Source organism: Heteronotia binoei, chromosome 9 (genome assembly GCF_032191835.1).
Source record: "Heteronotia binoei isolate CCM8104 ecotype False Entrance Well chromosome 9, APGP_CSIRO_Hbin_v1, whole genome shotgun sequence".
In the NCBI taxonomy this organism is placed as follows: Eukaryota; Metazoa; Chordata; class Lepidosauria; order Squamata; family Gekkonidae; genus Heteronotia; species Heteronotia binoei.
The window spans coordinates 80,958,276-80,977,841 of record NC_083231.1 but is presented as its reverse complement, the minus strand read 5'-3'; the positions used below and the strand labels follow the sequence as shown (position 1 = coordinate 80,977,841).

The following is a 19,566-nucleotide window of genomic DNA, read 5'->3' as shown; positions in this document are numbered from 1 at the left end:
GCATCAGGCCAGTGGCCCCTCCAGTCCAACACTCTGTGCCACATAAAAATATAAGAGAAGCCCTGTTGCATCAGACCAATGGCTCATCCAGTCCACCACTCTGGTCACATAAGAACATAAGAGAAGCCCTGTTGCATCAGGCCAGTGGCCCCTCCAGTCCAACACTCTGTGTCACAGAAGAACATAAGAGAAGCCTTGTTGGATCAGGCCAGTGGCCCATCCAGTCCAACACTCTGTGTCGCATAAGAACATAAGAGAAGCCCTGTTGCATCAGGCCAGTGGCCCCTCCAGTCCAACACTCTGTGCCACATAAAAATATAAGAGAAGCCCTGTTGCATCAGGCCAGTGGCCCCTCCAGTCCAACACTCTGTGCCACATAAAAATATAAGAGAAGCCCTGTTGCATCAGACCAATGGCTCATCCAGTCCACCACTCTGGTTACATAAGAACATAAGAGAAGCCCTGTTGCATCAGGCCAGTGGCCCCTCCAGTCCAACACTCTGTGCCACATAAGAATATAAGAGAAGCCCTGTTGCATCAGGCCAGTGGCCCCTCCAGTCCAACACTCTGTGCCACATAAAAATATAAGAGAAGCCCTGTTGCATCAGACCAATGGCTCATCCAGTCCACCACTCTGGTCACATAAGAACATAAGAGAAGCCCTGTTGCATCAGGCCAGTGGCCCCTCCAGTCCAACACTCTGTGTCACAGAAGAACATAAGAGAAGCCTTGTTGGATCAGGCCAGTGGCCCATTCAGTCCAACACTCTGTGTCACATAAGAACATAAGGAGGGAAGGAAGGGAGGAGGGAAGGAAAGGGAAGGGAAGGGAGGAGGGAAGGGAAGGGAAGGGAAGGGAGGAAGGAAGGAAGGAAGGAAGGAAGGAAGGAAGGAAGGAAGGAAGGAAGGAAGGAAGGAAGGAAGGAAGGGAGGGAGGAAGGGAGGGAGGGAAGGAAGGGAGGGAAGGAAGAAAGAAAGGAAGGAAGGAAGGGAGGAGGGAGGGAAGGAAGGAAGGGAGGAAGGGAGGGAAGGAAGGGAGGGAAGGAAGGAAGGAAGGAAGGAAGGAAGGAAGGAAGGAAGGAAGGAAGGAAGGAAGGAAGGAAGGAAAGAAGGGAAGAGGGAGGGAAGAAAGGAAGGCCGCCCCCCCCCGCTTTCGGCCCCCTTACCTGCTTCCAGGGTGGCGGTCGGCGGAGAGTCCAGCGGCGGCGGCGGCGAGTCGGGCGGCGAGTCGAGCGGCGGCGGCGGAAAGGCCGGGGAGGCGTTGGAGAGGCCGGCGCTGGTCGCTGGAGGGCCTCCAACGACCAGCGCCGGACTCTCCGACGCCCTCCCCGGCCTCCACCTGCACTGGAGGGCCCAGCCGCCGAGCAGCTGAGCGGGACGGGGGCGGGCAGCGGCGCAGCAGCCAGGCAAGCCCAGGCAAGCCTCCAGCGACCAGTGGAGGCCGCGGAGAGGCCTTCGCTGGTCGACGCTGGTCCCGGAAGGCCTTCCAGAGTCTCTGGAAGGCCTTCCGGGACCAGCGCCGGCTGCTCCGCGGCCTCTCCACGGCCTCCGCTGGTCGCTGGGGGCCCTTCAGAGTCTCTGGAGGGCCCCCAGCAACCAGCGGAGGCCGCGGAGAGGCCTTCGCTGGTCGGCGCTGGTCCCGGAAGGCCTTCCAGAGTCTCTGGAAGGCCTTCCGGGACCAGCGCCGGCTGCTCCGCGGCCTCTCCGCGGCCTCCGCTGGTCGCTGGAGGCCCTCCAGAGTCTCTGGAGGGCTTCCAGCGACCAGCGGAGGCCACGGAGAGGCCTCCACCACCGCCGCCGGGCCCCGCGCGCGGGCGGGGAAGGCGGCGAGTGAGGGAGCGTCCCTGCGCTTGTGCAGGGGCCCTGCGCACGCGCAGGGACGCTCCCTCCCTCACTCGCTGCCTTCCCCGCCGGTGCCCGCGGCCCACCGCCTCCGGGGCTGGCTAAACCGGGACCTCTAAATGGTCCCGGTATAGCCAGCCCGGGAGGCGGGAATAGGGGGCCAGAACCGGGACATTCCCGGGCGCCCGGGACGGTCTGGCCACCCTAGTGTTGCGTTATTTTGAGGGGACAGCACATTTACACTTTTACACAAGCTGTAGACTCACTGCTTTACATTGTAGCCAAGTGTCATTTTTTCAGTGTTGCCACATGAAAAGATATACTTAAACATTTACAAAATGTGAGGGGTGTACTCCCTTCTGTGACATTCTGTAGTTGTGGACAACCAACCATGTTTAGGGAACAGAATGGTAATGATATTGACAAAGCTTATAAGACAATTTTAAAAAGTAATATAAACGAATCATAGTAAGTCCAGGAAATGCAGACCTTTGGTTAAGTTTGTGCAGTTAGCAGTTCATATTTGTTTTGCTATATGCATTCCCAGCCAGCAGGTGGCATGCTATAGGACTGATCTAAAGTAGATTATGGCACTCATCTTTCATCGGGAGCAACTCAGGGTGCAGCAGGGGAAAGGAAAGGGAGACTTTGAATGTTCCCCCACAACAGCTGCTGTCTAGACGTACTCAGCATAAGGTGGTTCAAGGCTGCAGCAGCGAACACAGAAGGCCACAACTGGATGTTGACTGTTGCAAAGCTGATGGGTCTTTACATCAAGGGCAGAAATATTTTTTTTTAATTTAAAGACTAACAGTGATTGTGTGGAGTTCTGTTTCATTTGTAAGCATTTAGACTTGCATCCTATGGATAGGGGTTAACATTTCCATGTAGATCCAAGCTAGAAAATCTCTTTTCTCCTTGACAACTCTAATATCCCTTCATTTTCACAATGAAATATATTCCATTATTGTTTTGGAATCTCTATTACTCAGGATGCTTTAAGAGCGGATTCTCCTCTGCTGCCACCAAATATTGTCATTAAAGGCTACTGTAAAAATTGTGATGGAAAAGTCCTACATGTTTGAAGGAGCAACAGTGGAACAGAATTTATTTGCAGCTGTTAGAGGGGCATCCCAAATACTTGACTAGAGTATTTCCAAAAGTCCGCAGATGTTTATATATCCCTGCAAGGAAAAGATATGCACAGCATACCACTCCGTATTTGTACATGTTTAGCAATTCTGCAAAGAAGAGAAAGGCGCTTGGGGGAGGGAAATGCTGCTGCATTGTCTCAAAGAATTCCTAGGTTTTAAAACACATAAAATGAATAGTCCAGAGTTATGCCAAGGATTAATATACTGAGTTACCTTCAAGGCACTGTGTGAGATACAGTAGCTCTGTTTGAAAAAAGCGCAGTAGGGAGACTACAGCCATACGAATGTGTCCTCAATACCCATCCTTTGGGAACTAGATATTATTTCTTAATTTTTCATTTTTAATCAGTGATCATGTAAACTTTGCTCACAAAATTCCAGGTAAAGATGGATTATACAGATGGGCTTGAATCCTGTGATTCTCTTCTGCTAAGTCTTCCTTCAAGGGAGAAAGATATCTGCCAATAGAGAGGGACCATTTTCACACACAGCTAACCTCGCAGTCACAATCCTGTTCCCTCGGCAGCATTCGGTCGGATTTCGCACCATCTGCGCCGGAGTTACAGGAAGTGCCGTGGCTTTTGCATAGCAAGCGTAAACCGCTAAAACCCAGTTTACGTTTGCTATGCAGAAGCTGCGGCACTTCCTGTAACTCCGGCGCAGATGGTGGGAAATCCGACCAGACGCTGCGAAGGGAACAGGATTGTGACTGTGAGGTAAGCTGTGTGCAAAAACGGTATATGACTTTTTTCAGATGCAGAAAAGTCTTTGTTGAAGGGAGTCATAGAATCCAACAGATTATCTGAACCTGTTCTAATCTGGTTTCCAACTGGTTTTCAGAGCTGCATTGGTTGATCACACAGACCATGAGAGAGAGAAGGAAATGTGCTTTGTTGACCATCCTAGACCAGGGTTTCCCAAACTTTTCTTTCCTGTGGCCTGGTTATTTTTACACTTCTTCTTTGTGGTCCACTAAAATTTGGGGGTGGAGCCAGGATACTTTGGGGGTGAAGCTGGGAGACAGAAGTGATGTCATTTCCTGTGGTGTCACTTCCAGGTCAAGGGCCAAGTGATGTCACTTCCAGGGCACACTGAACCAAAACTCCACCAAAACCAAAACTCCACCTTTTCCTGTGATGTCACTTGCAGGGCAATCCCCCAAACCTGCCTCTTCTTCTGAAGTAATTTTGTTTTCAGAAAAATCTCTCTGAAACTCATGCTGAGTCAAAATGGGGTGGAAAAAGGGTGGTCTGCAACTTTTTCATACATTCCCAGAGTCCTCTCTTTCCACCCTCACACCTGCATGCACCTATCTGTTTGTGTGTTCTTCTCCAGCTTGCAAGCACTACTAATGTCCATGTTCAATTGCCTGCACCACCTACACACCCCTTCCTCAACAGCACTGGCCAGTGTATGCAGCTGGAAGTGCTGTTGCCATTGCCATCAGGAATGTCAGTGCTGTGTACTGGGCCCTGGCAGCTGCTGTACCTCAAAATATGCTGACACATTTAGTAGACCCTTCCTTCAGCTGCTACTATTGGAACCCTTCCTCAAGCTACAACCAAGCTTGCTTGGTTTCAAGAAAATCTTTTGACAGCTATTTTTCATACGTTTCCTTGACTGAAACGCTGGGAAATTGCTGTGAAAGGTAGCAGAGAATTGTACTGCAATTAATGAATTAATTTCAAGTTATATAAAGTTCATACAAGCTTTTCTGCAGTTATCCAAAAAAGGATATTTATGAGGGGGTTGCAGCTTTTTACTGGCTGTGTTTCCCATGCCTTTAAAAGCAATCTGTTGTGCATATATTTAGCCAGTGAACTTCTTTCATCCTTTTTAATATCTACAGGAGGAGTTTAATTTTGGTGTCAGACAGCTATTAAAAGCAGAACCAGTAAAATGGTGCCAAGTTCATAGTACCATCACTTCCAGTGCTGTTGAGATATACAGCAGTAATCTCCAATAATCTCTTTCTGCCTCACACCTCTAACTCTCACAGAAATCTCATAGAAAGGCCAGCTGGCTACAACTGGGGGTTCCAATTTTTCATTGACAGAGCTCCTATGTCTGCAACAACACTATGATGAACAGAAAAGTTTCATCCAGTAAAAATGGAAGGAAAGAAAAAAAGGGAAAGAATGAAATGGAAGGAAAGGAAAGGAAAGACATGGAGAGAAAGAACATAAGAACATAAGAGAAGCCATGTTGGATCAGACCAGTGGACCATCCAGTCCAAAATTCTCTCATACAATGCCCAAAAAGCACCAGAATGTCAACCAGTGAGGCCAGGGCACTAGAAGCCCTCCTCCTGTTGCTTCCCCTCACCCCCAGCACCAAGAATACAGACAGCATCCCTTGCAGACGGAAAAAGAAAGAAGGGGGGGCAAAGGGGAAAAAAGCCTTACTCGCCATTAGATTACCCCAGCCAGCAACAATTATGCCCAGGGGTCATTTGGTAAAAAAAATAGCTACTGGAATGCCCACTCCCCGCCCCTTCCTTCTTTTGCTGCCCAGGCCTCCCGGGAAATCTCCCCAAAAGAACATACTGCAAGGCACATGAAAGCTCATACCTTGAAAACACTTCATGGATCTAAAGTGCCAGTGGACACCAGCTTTTCTCTCAAACATGAGGGGGGAGAGAAGGAAAGAGAGGCAGCCCAGCTCCTCTCCGCACAACACAGAGACGAGGAAAGGAAGGAAGCCAAACAGAGCTCAGGCTTTGCAGCCTGTGTCAGTCTTCAAGGCTAGCTTTTCTCTGCACAACACAGAGATGGGGGAAGGAAGGAAGCAGAGCAGAGGTCATGCTTTGCTGGGAGCGGGGCTAGCTTTGACGTCTCTTGTGACCCGGTAGTGAGGTTTCTGTGGCCCGGTACCTGGTCCCGACACTGAAAATGGGAAATAGTGTCCTAGACCTTTGGGCTGTTTCCAGTGCAGTCAGTTATATCATTCTGCATTGACTGCATGACAGGAAAGGCTGCAATTATTCTACTCTTACTTTACTAGAAGTTACAAGAAGAGGATATAAAGAGGTTGTTGCTCTCAGAGTTCATAGGTGGTCTTTTGCTGGGATCTTTCCTGCCACTCATACTTTTATAACATTTACATGACAACATTGGGAAATGCCATCTAGAGTTTGGGAACTGATTTTATCAGCTTTCTGGTTATGCTCAGCACTACCCCTTATTTTTTATTGAAAGCAGATGTTGACTGACTTTCTGCAATTTATAATGAGCTGCAGGATGATGAATAAATTAAAACTATCCAAGCAAGGTGGGCTTTTTAATGGTCAGTGGTCCCAAAGTTGGGAAAATAGTAGAGTTGTTTGTCCTAGATTGGACAGCACTTGATATTTATTTTATTATTACATAAACAAAGGGTTGCTAGGATTTGGAAATCAATGACAGCTCCATCTGTGGGGTACTGGCTAGCCAAAGCCAGAGAGTTTATAATTAAAGAGAAAGTCTTACATGGTGGACAGCACCATGAAAAGGCCAAGATAAACTAGACAATCTCTTACACAAATAAAGTGTAAGTTTCCAGACTATGCCAGTAAGATCTAAACTGCAATCATACAAACCCAGAATCAGAGTTTCATTTATTGTATATTTTTATTATGCTTGTTTACAATTCCTGTTATGGATTTGTAGTGGTGGCTGATACATTACACTATTAGTGCTAAGATGTGGATCTTCTCTGGGATACCATAGCACTATGTACTAGAATAAGCAAAGCTTGTGGAATCCAATGTAAATGTTCTTTAAAAAAAAAAAGTTTGCAGCTCCTGGATCTTCCTAGATTATCAGGTGAAGGAATTGGCAAAGAGTGCATTCAGAAATTTTCATCTGATATACCAGCTGTGTCTATTTATTTTAAAAAAATGATAACCCGTCCCATATTGTGCATGGACAATTGTATGCAAAATGTCCCTAGAAAGCATCTACTTTCAGACAGTAATCCCACTAAAAATTGTCCAATGTTTTGATTATTCCTTATAGTAAGAACATAACATAAGAACCCAACTGAATCAAACCAGTGGTCCATCTAGTCCAGCATCCTGTTTCACAGGGGGCAACTCTACAAAAAAGCCCAGCAGAAACTTATTTGCATATTGGGCCACACCCCCTGGCACCAAGCCAGAACTGTGTTCCTGTGCATTCCTGCTCAACAAAAGCCCTCAGTCTTCCTTTGATGTTGCCTCCTGGCAATTGGGTTCATTGAATGTGAAAGTTTCCTTTAGTCACCATGGCTTTAGTCATTGATAGACCTTTCCTCCATGAATGTGTCCAGTCCTCTTTTAAAGCTGTCTGTGCATGTGACCATCACTACCTGTTGATTCTTGGTAATACAGGATCATATGAGTTTTTGTCTTTCCTGCAAAATATCCTCTAACAAAATGTCCAAAATATAAACACTAACCATTCGCACAATTTTGAGTACATTTTCCTATCAGTTCTTAATGTAACTTACAGTTATTAATTTTATTTAGCAAAAATGTGATTCATATTTGCAAATGCAGTTGCAGTACTCCTCTAAAATTAGATCAACCTGATTGATTGTCTGTGCATGCATAAAGAAAGCAAGGAGTGTCCTGTATTCTTGAGTTCACTGGTCACCCCTATTTTCAATATTCTGGCTAATAGAATCAAGTCCATAGACAATCATATGGTTAACATCATTACTAATTTCTAAATATTTCTCCAAATATTTTATCACTATATAAATTATAAAAGAATGCAAAGATCTTATGTTGACCCTGGAACACACAGAACACTAGCAATTCATCTTGCTAATGCCCACTATTAGCTGCCAGTTCCAACAAATGTATGATTCTATTCTTGGCCTATAATGCTTTACATGATGTCGGTTATTGAAATCTCAGACCTTTTTTTTCTACCCATGCAACTTGAGCTTAACCAAGGATTGGATATTTATTGTATTCACAGCATGGCTGTGCTTGGTCTAAGAGATGGACTGAACTTCATATATAAGCATGAGAATAACTTTCTCTGGTCTTTCATTGATAATTAAATAATCTTGCTTGCTTGAAATAATTGCAAATCAGTAGGAATTATAAACCAATATTTATTATTTGAGTATAAAAGTAGGTGTACAGTGCAATCCAAGCCATTCCAACTGTCATTCTTTTGGATTCCACTAGTGCTTGGGTCCCATGAATTCAGCAAGCTTCTGGTCAAAATCTGTGTTTTTAAAAAATTAATCAGGTTTGGCTGTATGATCTGATCTAAAAGGAAAATGTTCCGCATGCCCCCCACCCCTCTACTTGACCCCTCATGGCAGTGGTAGCAGCAGAGCTCTCTGTGAGTCAAGTCAAGTTTAAATTTATTTTTACGACAGCTGAGTATGACTCAGATAGCATACGGGATGATGAATCTGGGAAGTCCAGGGTGCATCATTTGGAAGAATTCATTCCTTCTCGCCTCAGGAATGGACAGTGATGTTGTTTATGAAGTTTTGCATTAATAACACATAGATAACTAGCAAAGTACATGTAATTTAACAGTTTATATCTATCTAATCTACTAGTTACCTCTGAACAAAGTCTGAGTCCAGTGGTACTTTTAAGACCAACAAAGTTTAATTCAGAGTATAAGCTTTTGTGTGTATGCATACTTCTTCAGATACATTGAAACAGACATTGTCAACCATTACATATAGGTAGTGTGTGTGTGGAGGGGGGGTGTTAGTTGCCAGGAAGGGCTAATTAGAGTCAAGATGCATAAGTAGCTGAGTAGGGTTGCCAAGTCCTCTTCATCCCGCAATGGGGGACAGCCGTGCGCTCACCGCGTGATGAAATGACATCACCTGGAAGTGACGTCATCAAAATGGTGGGGCCCAGGCGGGGCCGCTCTAGGTGTTTTCAGGAAAACTCTACGGTTTTCCTGGATGCTCTAGCCATTTGGGAGGTTAAAACTCTATGGAACCTATTGCACAATAGAGTTTTACCTCCCAAATGGCTACAGCATCCGGGAAAACCATAGAGTTTTCCTGGAAACACCTAGAGTGGCCCCGCATGGGTGCTGCCATTTTGATGATGTCACTTCCGGGTGACGTCATCATGCCAGCGATGCAGGGGGAGGTTCCCCCCACCAGCCCAATGTGGGCTGGCAGGTTGAGAACTTCCCAGGTGGGAGATTCCCCGCCCGGATCGGGGGGTTGGCAGCCCTATAACTGAATGATAAGTATAACTAGGATTAGATTAAAACAGTTGGTAAAACCCATCACTAGCAGCAAATTAGTTCGCAATAAGCACTTTTTAAATTATTGATCTGTTTCACTATACCATCATGGAAAGAGAATGTAAAAGCTGCCTGCTGAGACCAAATATTTGCACAGAAGCACAACTTTTCCCAAGCTGCAAATGGCTTATGAAATCTACAATAAGCAGCATTACATATGTAGCAGAACATTGGAATAGGATCTGGAAGCCCCATGATTGAGTTTCCATTCTGCTATGGGAACTCACTGGGTGACCTTCTCAGTGTAACCTGCCGCACAGTGTTGTTGCGAGTATAAAATGGAGAGGAGGGAGATGTGTTCCCATTGGGGAGAGATGTGGAGGTATAAATGAAGTTATAAAATGAGTTGCACAGGAAAGGAGGTTCCACAGACTCAAATTGTTGTGTGAATAATCATAATCCATTTTCTGTTTAAATGACTCACATCCTTCTGCCCACCATTTCATTCACCTGTTCAGTGCCTCTCAATTCACAGCTAGATGGTGTACAGTGCAAAAATAGATGCAAAAATAGAAACTGTTTGAGTGCATCCAGATTTATATAATTTGAGAGAGTAAGCCTCTTAGGGAAGCTGTATATTTTGTTCAAAGGTACAATCTTCTCTTAAGGACCAAGCACAGAGAGACAAAATCAAGACAGCAAAAAATTCAATAAATTCAAAATAAGCTTCATAAGTTTAAATCAATCTATCAAAATTCATGGAAAATAAAAGGTCAATCTACTCGTTTACTGGTGGAAAACTGGATTTATGATACCATCCTTTATTTACCTTTTCTTGATTCATGGTGGGAAATCACAACTGTGCCTACCATGATCCCTTCTACAGGTATAAATATGTAAGTAAATTGTGAGTGTGGTACATTTAATGTGCAGAAATGCCCCAAATCCTGTAGTTTATTTTTCTCCCTAAATTCAGTAATCAACAGTTTAGGGCCACATGTGCTGGTTTGTTGGTGTGTGTCCCAAGCAAAGACATCCAGAAAGTGGGCAGAGCAGGAAGGCATTCCCCTACTGTGTAGGGAGGTAACAGTGTTGGTAACATCCCAACCAGTCCATTGGTACACAGTTTTTGCAGTTCCATTCTTTATGTCTGGATTTCAATGAGCTATATGAAAAAACTTGGTTCTATTTTATATTTATTTCAGATTCGCAACAAGAGCAAAGCATCCAAGGCTGGACTGTGTGAGGGAGATGAAGTTATATCTATCAATGGCAATCCTTGTACTGACTTGGCTTATTCTGAAGTTATTACCCTTATGGAAGGCTTGACTGACACTCTCCAGCTGCTTGTCAAGAGGTAAAGGAAACTCAGTTTCGGCTCAGGTTTAGATAGACCCATGTTACAGTCCCATAACTAGTCCTGTGCTGTAGTATAAGCTTACTTATTAAGATGAACTGCTTGAATTATGGGGTGGGGTAAATTGTAGGTAGGGTTGATGGATGACCCAGAATAGCAGTGAAGCAGTGCTGATGGTTACATTCACTAATCAAATTCCTCTTGGCTAATAAAACCTCTACACTCAGTTTTTTCCTCTTGTCATTGCCAAAATAACATTTGGAGAGACATCCTCTTGTTTGGGACTGGAACCTATCCTTCTTCTACCATTCCCTTAACTCCAGTTGGGAATGTTCAAAAACACATTTGTTGCTTTCACTTTGGACCACTGTAAACTAAAAACCTGTAAAGTAAAGACCTGCTAGGCCTATGCTCCAAACCTCAGAAACATGGGTTCTGCCTCTCCCAGCTCAGCAAGCCAAAACCAGCAAAGTCTAGTCCTCCTTTGTACTTTACTACAACCTTCTCCTGCCTATTCCCTTCCTGAAATCCTGCTGCCCTTGGGACTGACCAAGGTTCTTTGGGACCCTGACATTACACAAGATGGAAGGGAAGTTTTAAGTGACTGATAGGGCCACTCTAAGCTGAGGTACACACTTTTCAACTCACTGAATTCAATGAAATGTAAAAGGTTGTAACCCTGCTTAGGATGACACTTGGAAGCACCTTCCACATAGCTATAAAGTTCCCTCACAATGAGCTTGTAGTAGACCTTCTGAGACAACTTGGAGTATGTAAGGTTGCCAGTTCCAGGTTAGGAAACTTCTGGAGATTTTGGGGTATAGTCTGGGGAGGGCAGGGTTTGGGGACCTCAGCAAGGTGTAATGCCATAGAGGTCACTCTCCAAAGCAGAGGGTTTTTTTTTTCCTAGGGGAACTGATCCTGTAGTATGTAGTTGTAATGCCAGGAGATCTCCAGGCTCTACCTATAGACTATGTACGGGTATGCATGCAGGAGGAGATAGTGCCTGGACGGAGGGGCAGCCAGCTAGCAAGCTAAAGATAGATTCTACCTGAAACATCAATGAATCTCGACAGAATAAAAAAGGCAGAGCTGGGAAGCCCACAGTCTTCTTTAGTCACACACATAGCCACAGAGACATGATTAAGTGATGGGCTGGGTGGGTGAAGTTAGGGTAACCAAATCAGGGCCTCTAGGAGTTACTAAAGCAATAGCTAAGGGGGCCTATCACAGGTCTTTATGCGATATATGATCTCAGGTAATTTGAGGATTTGTTTAGAGGAATTTTATTCATACTTCTACATTGTATAATTAAAAATACATTCTGAGGCTATAACGATAATTAGTACTTGATAAATGTAAGCTCTCTAAAAACTTGATTAGTTTAGTGTTACAGATGTCTTATAGATACAGCAATCCAAATTTTAATTTTATTAAATATTATATCTGTAAAGACCCCATGTTGCTTATAAAGTTTTTTTTAAAAAATGTTCCTTTGAATTTCTTATTTATCTTCATATAATCTCCTGAGAAGACATACTAACATGTTCAAATTAGTTAGGAAGTTCAAAGTAAAGAAGGAATACAGAAATGTATTTCTGCAGTTCATGATCAGCATGCTGTTCTCTTAGGGTTGCCAAGTCCAATTAAAGAAAAATCTGGGGACTTTGGGGGTGGAGCCAGGAGACTTTGGGGGTGGAGCCAGGAGACATGGGGGTGGAGCCAAAAACAAGGATGTGACAAGCATAATTGAACTCCAAGGGAGTTCTGGCCATCACATTTAAAGAGACAGCACACCTTTTAAAATGCCTTTCTTCCATAGGAAATAATTAAGGATAGGGGCACCATCTTTTGGGGCTCATAGAATTGGACCCTCTGGTCCAATCGTTTTGAAACTTGGGGGGTATTTTGGGGAGAGGCACTAGATGCTATACTGAATATTTGGTGCCTCTACCTCAAAAAATAGCCCCCCCAGAGCCCCCAATACCCACGGATCAATTTCCTGTTATTCCCTATGGGAATCGTTCTCCATAGGGAATAATAGAGTGCCCAGTAGACATTTCCCTCCCCCCCCACGCTTTCTAAAGGGGGGGGAGAGGGCCTCCAAACCAGGGAATCCACTGTCCCCTCCCTCTCACACACACACACACACACTTACCAGATCTTCTTCCGGAGAACTCTTGCTGTGGAAACGAAAGCAAAAGAAAGGGCGGGGCCGTTCTCCCAAGCCCTTCCTGCTTCCTCCCCAGCCTTAAAGGGGCAGAAGCAGCCCTTCCTGCTTCCTCCCCAGCCTTAAAGGGGCTCAGGAGCTCTGCAACATGAAGCCTACAGGTATGTTCTCCCCCCCTCCACCCCCCACCCCCGCCTCCAGAGTTTTGAAGAGCGGGAGATTAGGCTGTGAACCCAGAACTCTCCCGCCAGAGCGGGAGGGTTGGGAAGCCTATGTTCTCTAGACAATGTAAATTTATTTTTCTGCAAGTAGGAAGACAATATACGGATTGCAGAAGCATTGCCTGCTTGAGTCTCTCAAAAAATCACCTAAATTGAGCATATATTTAATGTAATAAAATAGACTTTCATCACTTGACAGTTCTTGCAATAAACAAAATGAAATCAAGGTCAGCAAAATGTCCACAGGCACAGTGGTAGCAGTAATATGGTGGAAGCCATCTTGGTAGTGTTCGGTTTTAAGCACTGGATGAATGTCTCTGTTCTGGAGTTGCACAGTGGGTAAGGAAACAATTCTACAGCTTTAAAAGCCAAATGGTTAATGTGTCGAACTAGGATCTGGGAGACCCAGGTTCGAATTACACTCTGCTGTGGAAGCTTGCTAGGTGGCCTTGGGCTGGTAACATATTCTCTGCCTAACCTCAAAGAGTTGTGCAGGTAAAATGGAGGAATAGAGAATGTTATAGCCAGGCCACTTTGGGTCTCCACTGGGAAGAAAACTGGGCAATAAATGAATTAAAGAAAGGAAGAGATTTTAAAAATTAAGAAATAAAAAAGTTTATTGAGTGATATAAAGGACATTTAAGATACATTTAAACCTATCTTTTGACCTTAGTAATCAGGGAATTTTACAAAATCTTACAAAATTAAATCAGAATCCAGGTCTAAAAGATAACTTATACATATATTACAGAAATATTTGCTAGTAGCAATCATCTAGCGTTATATGAATGGGCAACTCAGAGTCTAAGAAGGAGAACTTAGAAGAAGAAGATATTGGATTTATATCCCGCCCTCCACTCCGAAGAGTCTCAGAGCGGCTCACAATCTCCTTTACCTTCCTCCCCCACAACAGACACCCTGTGAGGTGGGTGGGGCTGGAGAGGGCTCTCACAGCAGCTGCCCTTTCAAGGACAACCTCTGCCAGAGTTATGGCTGACCCAAGGCCATGCTAGCAGGTGCAAGTGGAGGAGTGGGAAATCAAACCTGGTTCTCCCAGATAAGAGTCCGCACACTTAACCACTACACCAAACTGGCTCTCTTAACAACTGAGTAGGATCATGGGGGAGCAAACTGCTATTTGGATGCCCAGATCACAGACAGGTTAGGTCCTTTCTCACCAGTCATATCAAAGACAATATATTGGACAATCATTGCAAAAGTTCAATATTTTACCAGGTATAATATTTTTAATTCTGTTAAAATGCAGTATCCCACCCCAGAACTGCCATTTTGAGGAAAGTTATCAAATGGTTGATAATGTAGAATTGATAAGCAATTCTACATTTATTACTTGAAGTGGGACAGAGATTGTGCTGAAAGACTCTGAGTGTATCCGTAGGCAGACAGGTCTTTTAAGGGTGAATTTCTCTTTGCCTCCCTCTCTTTCTTTCAGTCTCTCTCCCACAAATACAGACTTTCTAAGCTACCAGTAAAGGCTAACATTTATCTGGCTTTCTCCCAGGCTTCCTTCCTACAAGGAAATGTTTATGGCTTCATAGTTTATATCTCTCTAGCACCACAAATGATTCTTCACATAACGCAACAAGATGAAAAACAGCTATAGTTGGAGAACTACATAAATTAAGATGTTTGACCTTTTGGAAACTTTGATAGACATTGGAGATTGATCTTGAGCCCATATCCAGAAACCAGTGCAGAAGTGAGTGATAGTGAGGCATCTTTGACGTGTTGTCTGATTTAGCCATCCCTTTTTGCATATATGAAGTTCCCAATCTCTTGTACTGTGTGATTTAGTAGTTTCAGAATCCTTCAAATCAGCAGCTTGTTTTTTATTTTTAAATCATCATATATTGCCAGATATTTTATAATACATTAATGCTAATGCTGAGCAAACCAAAGTCTTACCTCATTGCAGCCAACACTGCAGTTCAGCTATGGAGCCAGTGTCCTGGGGTTTGGGCTGTCCCTTACTAAAGGTCTTTTAGTAGACACTGCACATCTTATCTGGGAGGAACTCTGTAGCTTCAGATTTCTTTCATTGAGCAGCCAAAAACAAAATCCATCATATCACGGAGAAACACAACACTAACACAACCTGCATCAATCTGAGACTTTCATCCTTTCCATTCAGAAATGCTATAGCATCATGTCATACATTATATGGCAGCAAATTTGTAAACAAATGATGAATGATTTTTAATATAAAGGATCATTCAAACATGGGGGCAAGGAGTTTATGGAGTACCAGAGATTGGGCAAGATTTTCACTGTCAGAAACCTTGAAAGCTGCTTTCAGTCAGAATACAGAACACTGAACTAGCTAGACCAATCTTGGGCCAAAAAGGAGCTATTTAGTATATGAATGTATGACATGGTTTTATAAGCTCCTCAGTGTCTTTCCCCTAACATCTGCAGTGTGAGGAAATCCTTTGGCAACCTCCAGGTGGGACTGGGAAATCTCCTGAAATTACAACTGATCTCTAAATGACAGCGATAAGTTCCTGTGGAGAAATAGCTACTCTGGAGGGTAGATGCTATGGCATTACACTCTGTTGAGGTCCCTCCATTTCCGGTATTCTGCCTTCACCAGGCTCCACTCTCAAATCTCCAAGAATTTCCAAAACCAGAGTTGGCCTGGAGATGTTCCAGAATTACGGCTGATTTGCAGAGAGACGTTTCCCTGGAGAAGATTACTGCTTTGGAGGGTGGTCTCTATAGCATTATACCCCCTAACACACCCTGCTTTCCCCAGTCTCCATCCTCTAAATCTCTAGGAATTTCCCAATTCAGAGTTGGCAGCACAATTATCAAATCAACACACAATTACCAAATCAACTTCAGCACTGATAATCTCACCTCTCCACCTTCAGTCAAGAAATGTAGTCTGCTATGTTACACTGGCTTTATGAAATATTTCTTTGAGGATGTGTTAATTAAGCATAATACCACTTTTTGGTTTTTGCATGTTTGTGTTTGCAGGTCTTCAGGTGGGGCAAATGAGACCCTTGGTCCAGAAACAGAAAACAAAGACAACCATAACATTAAAAATAATGAATATAAAGAAAGCACCACTCTGCAAATCAGAACAGGCATGCAAAGGCCACACATGGAAGTGCAGATCACAGGGGCAAGCAAGAAAATGTTCCAGATTAAGCAGCAAAGTGCTGTAGTGGACTCTTCCATGGCAAAGCAAGAAAGAGAAATAGCACATTGTCATAAAATCCCTCCCAAAGTGATAGAAGCTCCAAAAGCACACTTAATCAATGTGCCGGCTTTCTCTGGGGAGTCTGGAGAAAGGGCAGTTCCTACTGTGGAGCTACAGTTGTCCCTCTTGCCTGACAGAGACAAAGACAGCAGTGTCCCTAGCCTGAATGTTCTGGGGGCTGAAAAGTACAAGTTTTCAGAAACAGGATCCAATCTACAGCAAGATGGAAGTTGCTCAGTGACTTCTGCTCCCACTGCTGAAAAAGACCCATCTGTCCAGTACTCAAGCCAAACATTCCAGATTGCTCCTTGCAAAGAGATCAAAGCAGTTCCAGAAGCTGAGACAAAGGAGCCATCTTTCACTAAGGTGGAAGTGATCCTAGACTGTTCTGACAGGGAGAAGGAAGCCTCCAGGTCTCTGGCTGAAAAGGGGTGTGTAGATTCTCAAGTGGAAGGAGGGCAGTCAGAAGCACCTCCTTCTGTGGTCTCCTTTGGAATCTCATCCGAAGGCACAGAGCAGGGAGAAGACGACCAGCACTCTGAAAGGGAACATAGCAGACCGCACAAACACAGGGCAAGGCACGCCAGTAAGTACCCGACAGCTAAACTGGATGCATATGGGGGGGATTTCTTACATTTCCTAATATATTTCAAAGCACAATTGCATGATTATTAATATACAAACAGGATTTTCCTAAGTTTTCTTACTTTTGTGCTCCTGTAAAAATGTTTAGTATGAGTCTAGTTTTGCTATAGTGCTTTCAAACTTACTGTTATAGGAGTTGAATACATTATAATGACTGCTGTATGACTGTATAATACGGTTTTGTGAGACTGTGGCTACTTATTTTTCACTTTTCACACAAAAAAGGAATAAAAAATTCTACCATGTTTCTTAACAAAGATTTAAAAGTCATTTCAGTTAAGTTTATACCAGGAGAGACAACTTTGTTGAGCAGACCATTGCTTACTTTCATTGGCAGGCATCTTTAAAAATACAAATGATGCTACTTCTATTAAAAGCCAGGAAGAATTAAAAAAGGCATAGTAGTGAGGCTTGATGATGCTTGCAGAAAGTCAGTTTGACAGACACCAGCATGTGTATTTTTGGCCAGTTATATGATCCTTTCAGTTTTGCAAGGCTTCCCTAGACTGTAAAATGAACTTACTATTCCTTCTGCCTTTCATGCCAGAGGTCAGTGCAAAATCTAAGCAAACTCCTTCATCTGAAATAAAGTAGAGGAAAAAATAATCACACCTCTAAAAAGACAAAACTTTAATGCTGGGTTCTGAAAGCACCTGTTTATCAATTTGCTTCTGTTGCTGGCACTCATCCATTCATTCTGGAGTATTTCAAAAATTCTGTCAAGGGATTTCATTGCAAAATGGCAACAGCACAGCAATATATGGTCACATTGAGTTATCTTATGCAGACGGCTGGGATAAGCATGCTAACCCATCACTAATTTCTCTATAAGCATATTTTTAGAATGATAACCATTTGTATCGGCATGTGAATTAAGCTGTTACTTATGCTTCAAGTGTCTGTGCATAATCCACATATTTATGTCATATTAAACAGAAAATAAAAGAACAGTACGCATGCTTTGCATTTTGATATTGAAGCCAGCAGCAACTGTCTGGTTATACCTGTCAAATTACATAGTCTGTTTAGATGGCCGGGGGGGGGGGGGGAGGAGGAATGCATTTTAAAAGATCTAATATGGTTTTTTTTTAAAAAAAATGCCAATTTGCGAATGCATTAGATACATTTAATTTAACTTCTCTTAAACTTTAACTTGTCTTTAAAAGAAAGCCATCTGTTTCTAAAAATATAAAGTTCTAGCATACACCCAGTGGGATTCTTTTTCTTTGAACAGCAAGCTGCCATGTGTGGTCACACCGAATTAGAAAGTGCTTTAGAAATTGTAGTTTCAGAAGCAGTTTGCCATGTGGCATGAGAAATGCTGCTTGAGAAATGTGTTCAAAGTCTTTTGGTGCATGTAGAGCTAATGGTAGGGTTCTTTGTCTCCTGGTAAGTATCTGAAATGGATTTGACCATTCAAACCATTCAGTGCAATCCTGAACACAGTTCAGTGGATTTAGAATGATATAACTGCTTAGGAGTGCACTGATATTCCCTGAATTGGACCAGTCTTTTTATAGTGCAATCCTAAAAATATTTTTGTGGGATTAAGCCCCACTGAATAACATGGGAGTGGCGTCTGAGTACATCTGCTCAAAATTGCTCCCTTTTGATCTCTGCGAAAAAAATATCACACGGTTATGCTACAACACTGTGTGATGCTTCCGAAGCATAAGAGGAAGCATATCCTACCCTGCATGTAAACAAGAATATGGAACATATTCTGTAGTTTTAACATTCAGACTGCTTATCATGTCTCATGTTCAGAAGTGTCTGAAGATTGCATGTGTTTTGTAATGTGAAATTATTATTATTTATCCAATACATGTATTTGTCCAAAGAGTGATCAGTTTCCAGATATTGTTTACAAGCATTCTTATATTACAGAATGCATTATGCTTGCTTGCAGAACATGTTTTTTGTAAAAAGAGCAACACAGAGAGTATAGCATATGTGCTAAAATCATAACAACCAAAAAGGGTGCTTGTCATTGTACAAGTTCCTGTGATATCTCATGTCCTATAATCCAGCAGCAAAAGTACACAGTCTGCTGTAAGACAAGAGAGGATGCTGTTGGCCAAGATCCAGGTAGCCACTTTACACATGGCCAAGGGCTTGGACATAACTAGTGGACTTTTTTCTCTTTGGAAAATGCATGCCATGTGTTTAAATCCTCCCTCCTTAGATGTAACAGTGATTTATTAGGCTGTACGGGGAAATGACTCTTTGAAAAAAACAAGCACAAAGCCCTCTTGGGCATGTGGAAGTAATTGTGTAGTTTTTGTATGCTCTCCTACATTGTTTTTTTTCTAGAGTGGTTTAAAGAGACACGTCTCACTTAGTGAAGTTTAGGCAGTTCTTTAACAAGATTTCCAATCCTTTCCAGCCATTATTTTCACCCTACCAATAATAAATTAACAGGAGAGTCCTAAGCAGAAGTTACACCCTTCTAAGCCCATGGACTACAATGAACCCTTCTAAATTCCTTGACATCAGCCAACTCAGAAGGGTGTAACCTTTGTTTAAGCTTGCTCTATAACTGGATCTGCTTGCTCCCTTTGAACCTGACGTATTCCTCTCAATGGGATCAGATCTCACTTGTTATTAAAAAGATATAAATGGGAGCAGCAAGTAGTAGTAGCAGCAATAGCAGCAGCTGCTGCAGTCCATAGTACATATTAACGAACCTTACTTTACAAGCCTGTGCACAGTTCTTCCAGAATAAACCTGTGGAGATGACTGGACAGACTGTATT

General features: G+C 43.3%; 1 protein-coding gene across 1 annotated transcript in view; it reads left to right on the top strand.

Annotated features, from left to right (window-relative positions):
* SYNPO2 (synaptopodin 2) overlaps window positions 1–19,566 on the top strand; it is a 153,473-nt gene that overhangs the window by 105,121 nt on the left and 28,786 nt on the right. Inside the window, exons 2-3 of the mRNA XM_060246861.1 lie at window positions 10,398–10,549; window positions 15,941–16,752. Coding sequence (XP_060102844.1) covers window positions 10,398–10,549; window positions 15,941–16,752 — 964 coding nt within the window. The remainder of the gene's footprint in view (window positions 1–10,397; window positions 10,550–15,940; window positions 16,753–19,566) is intronic.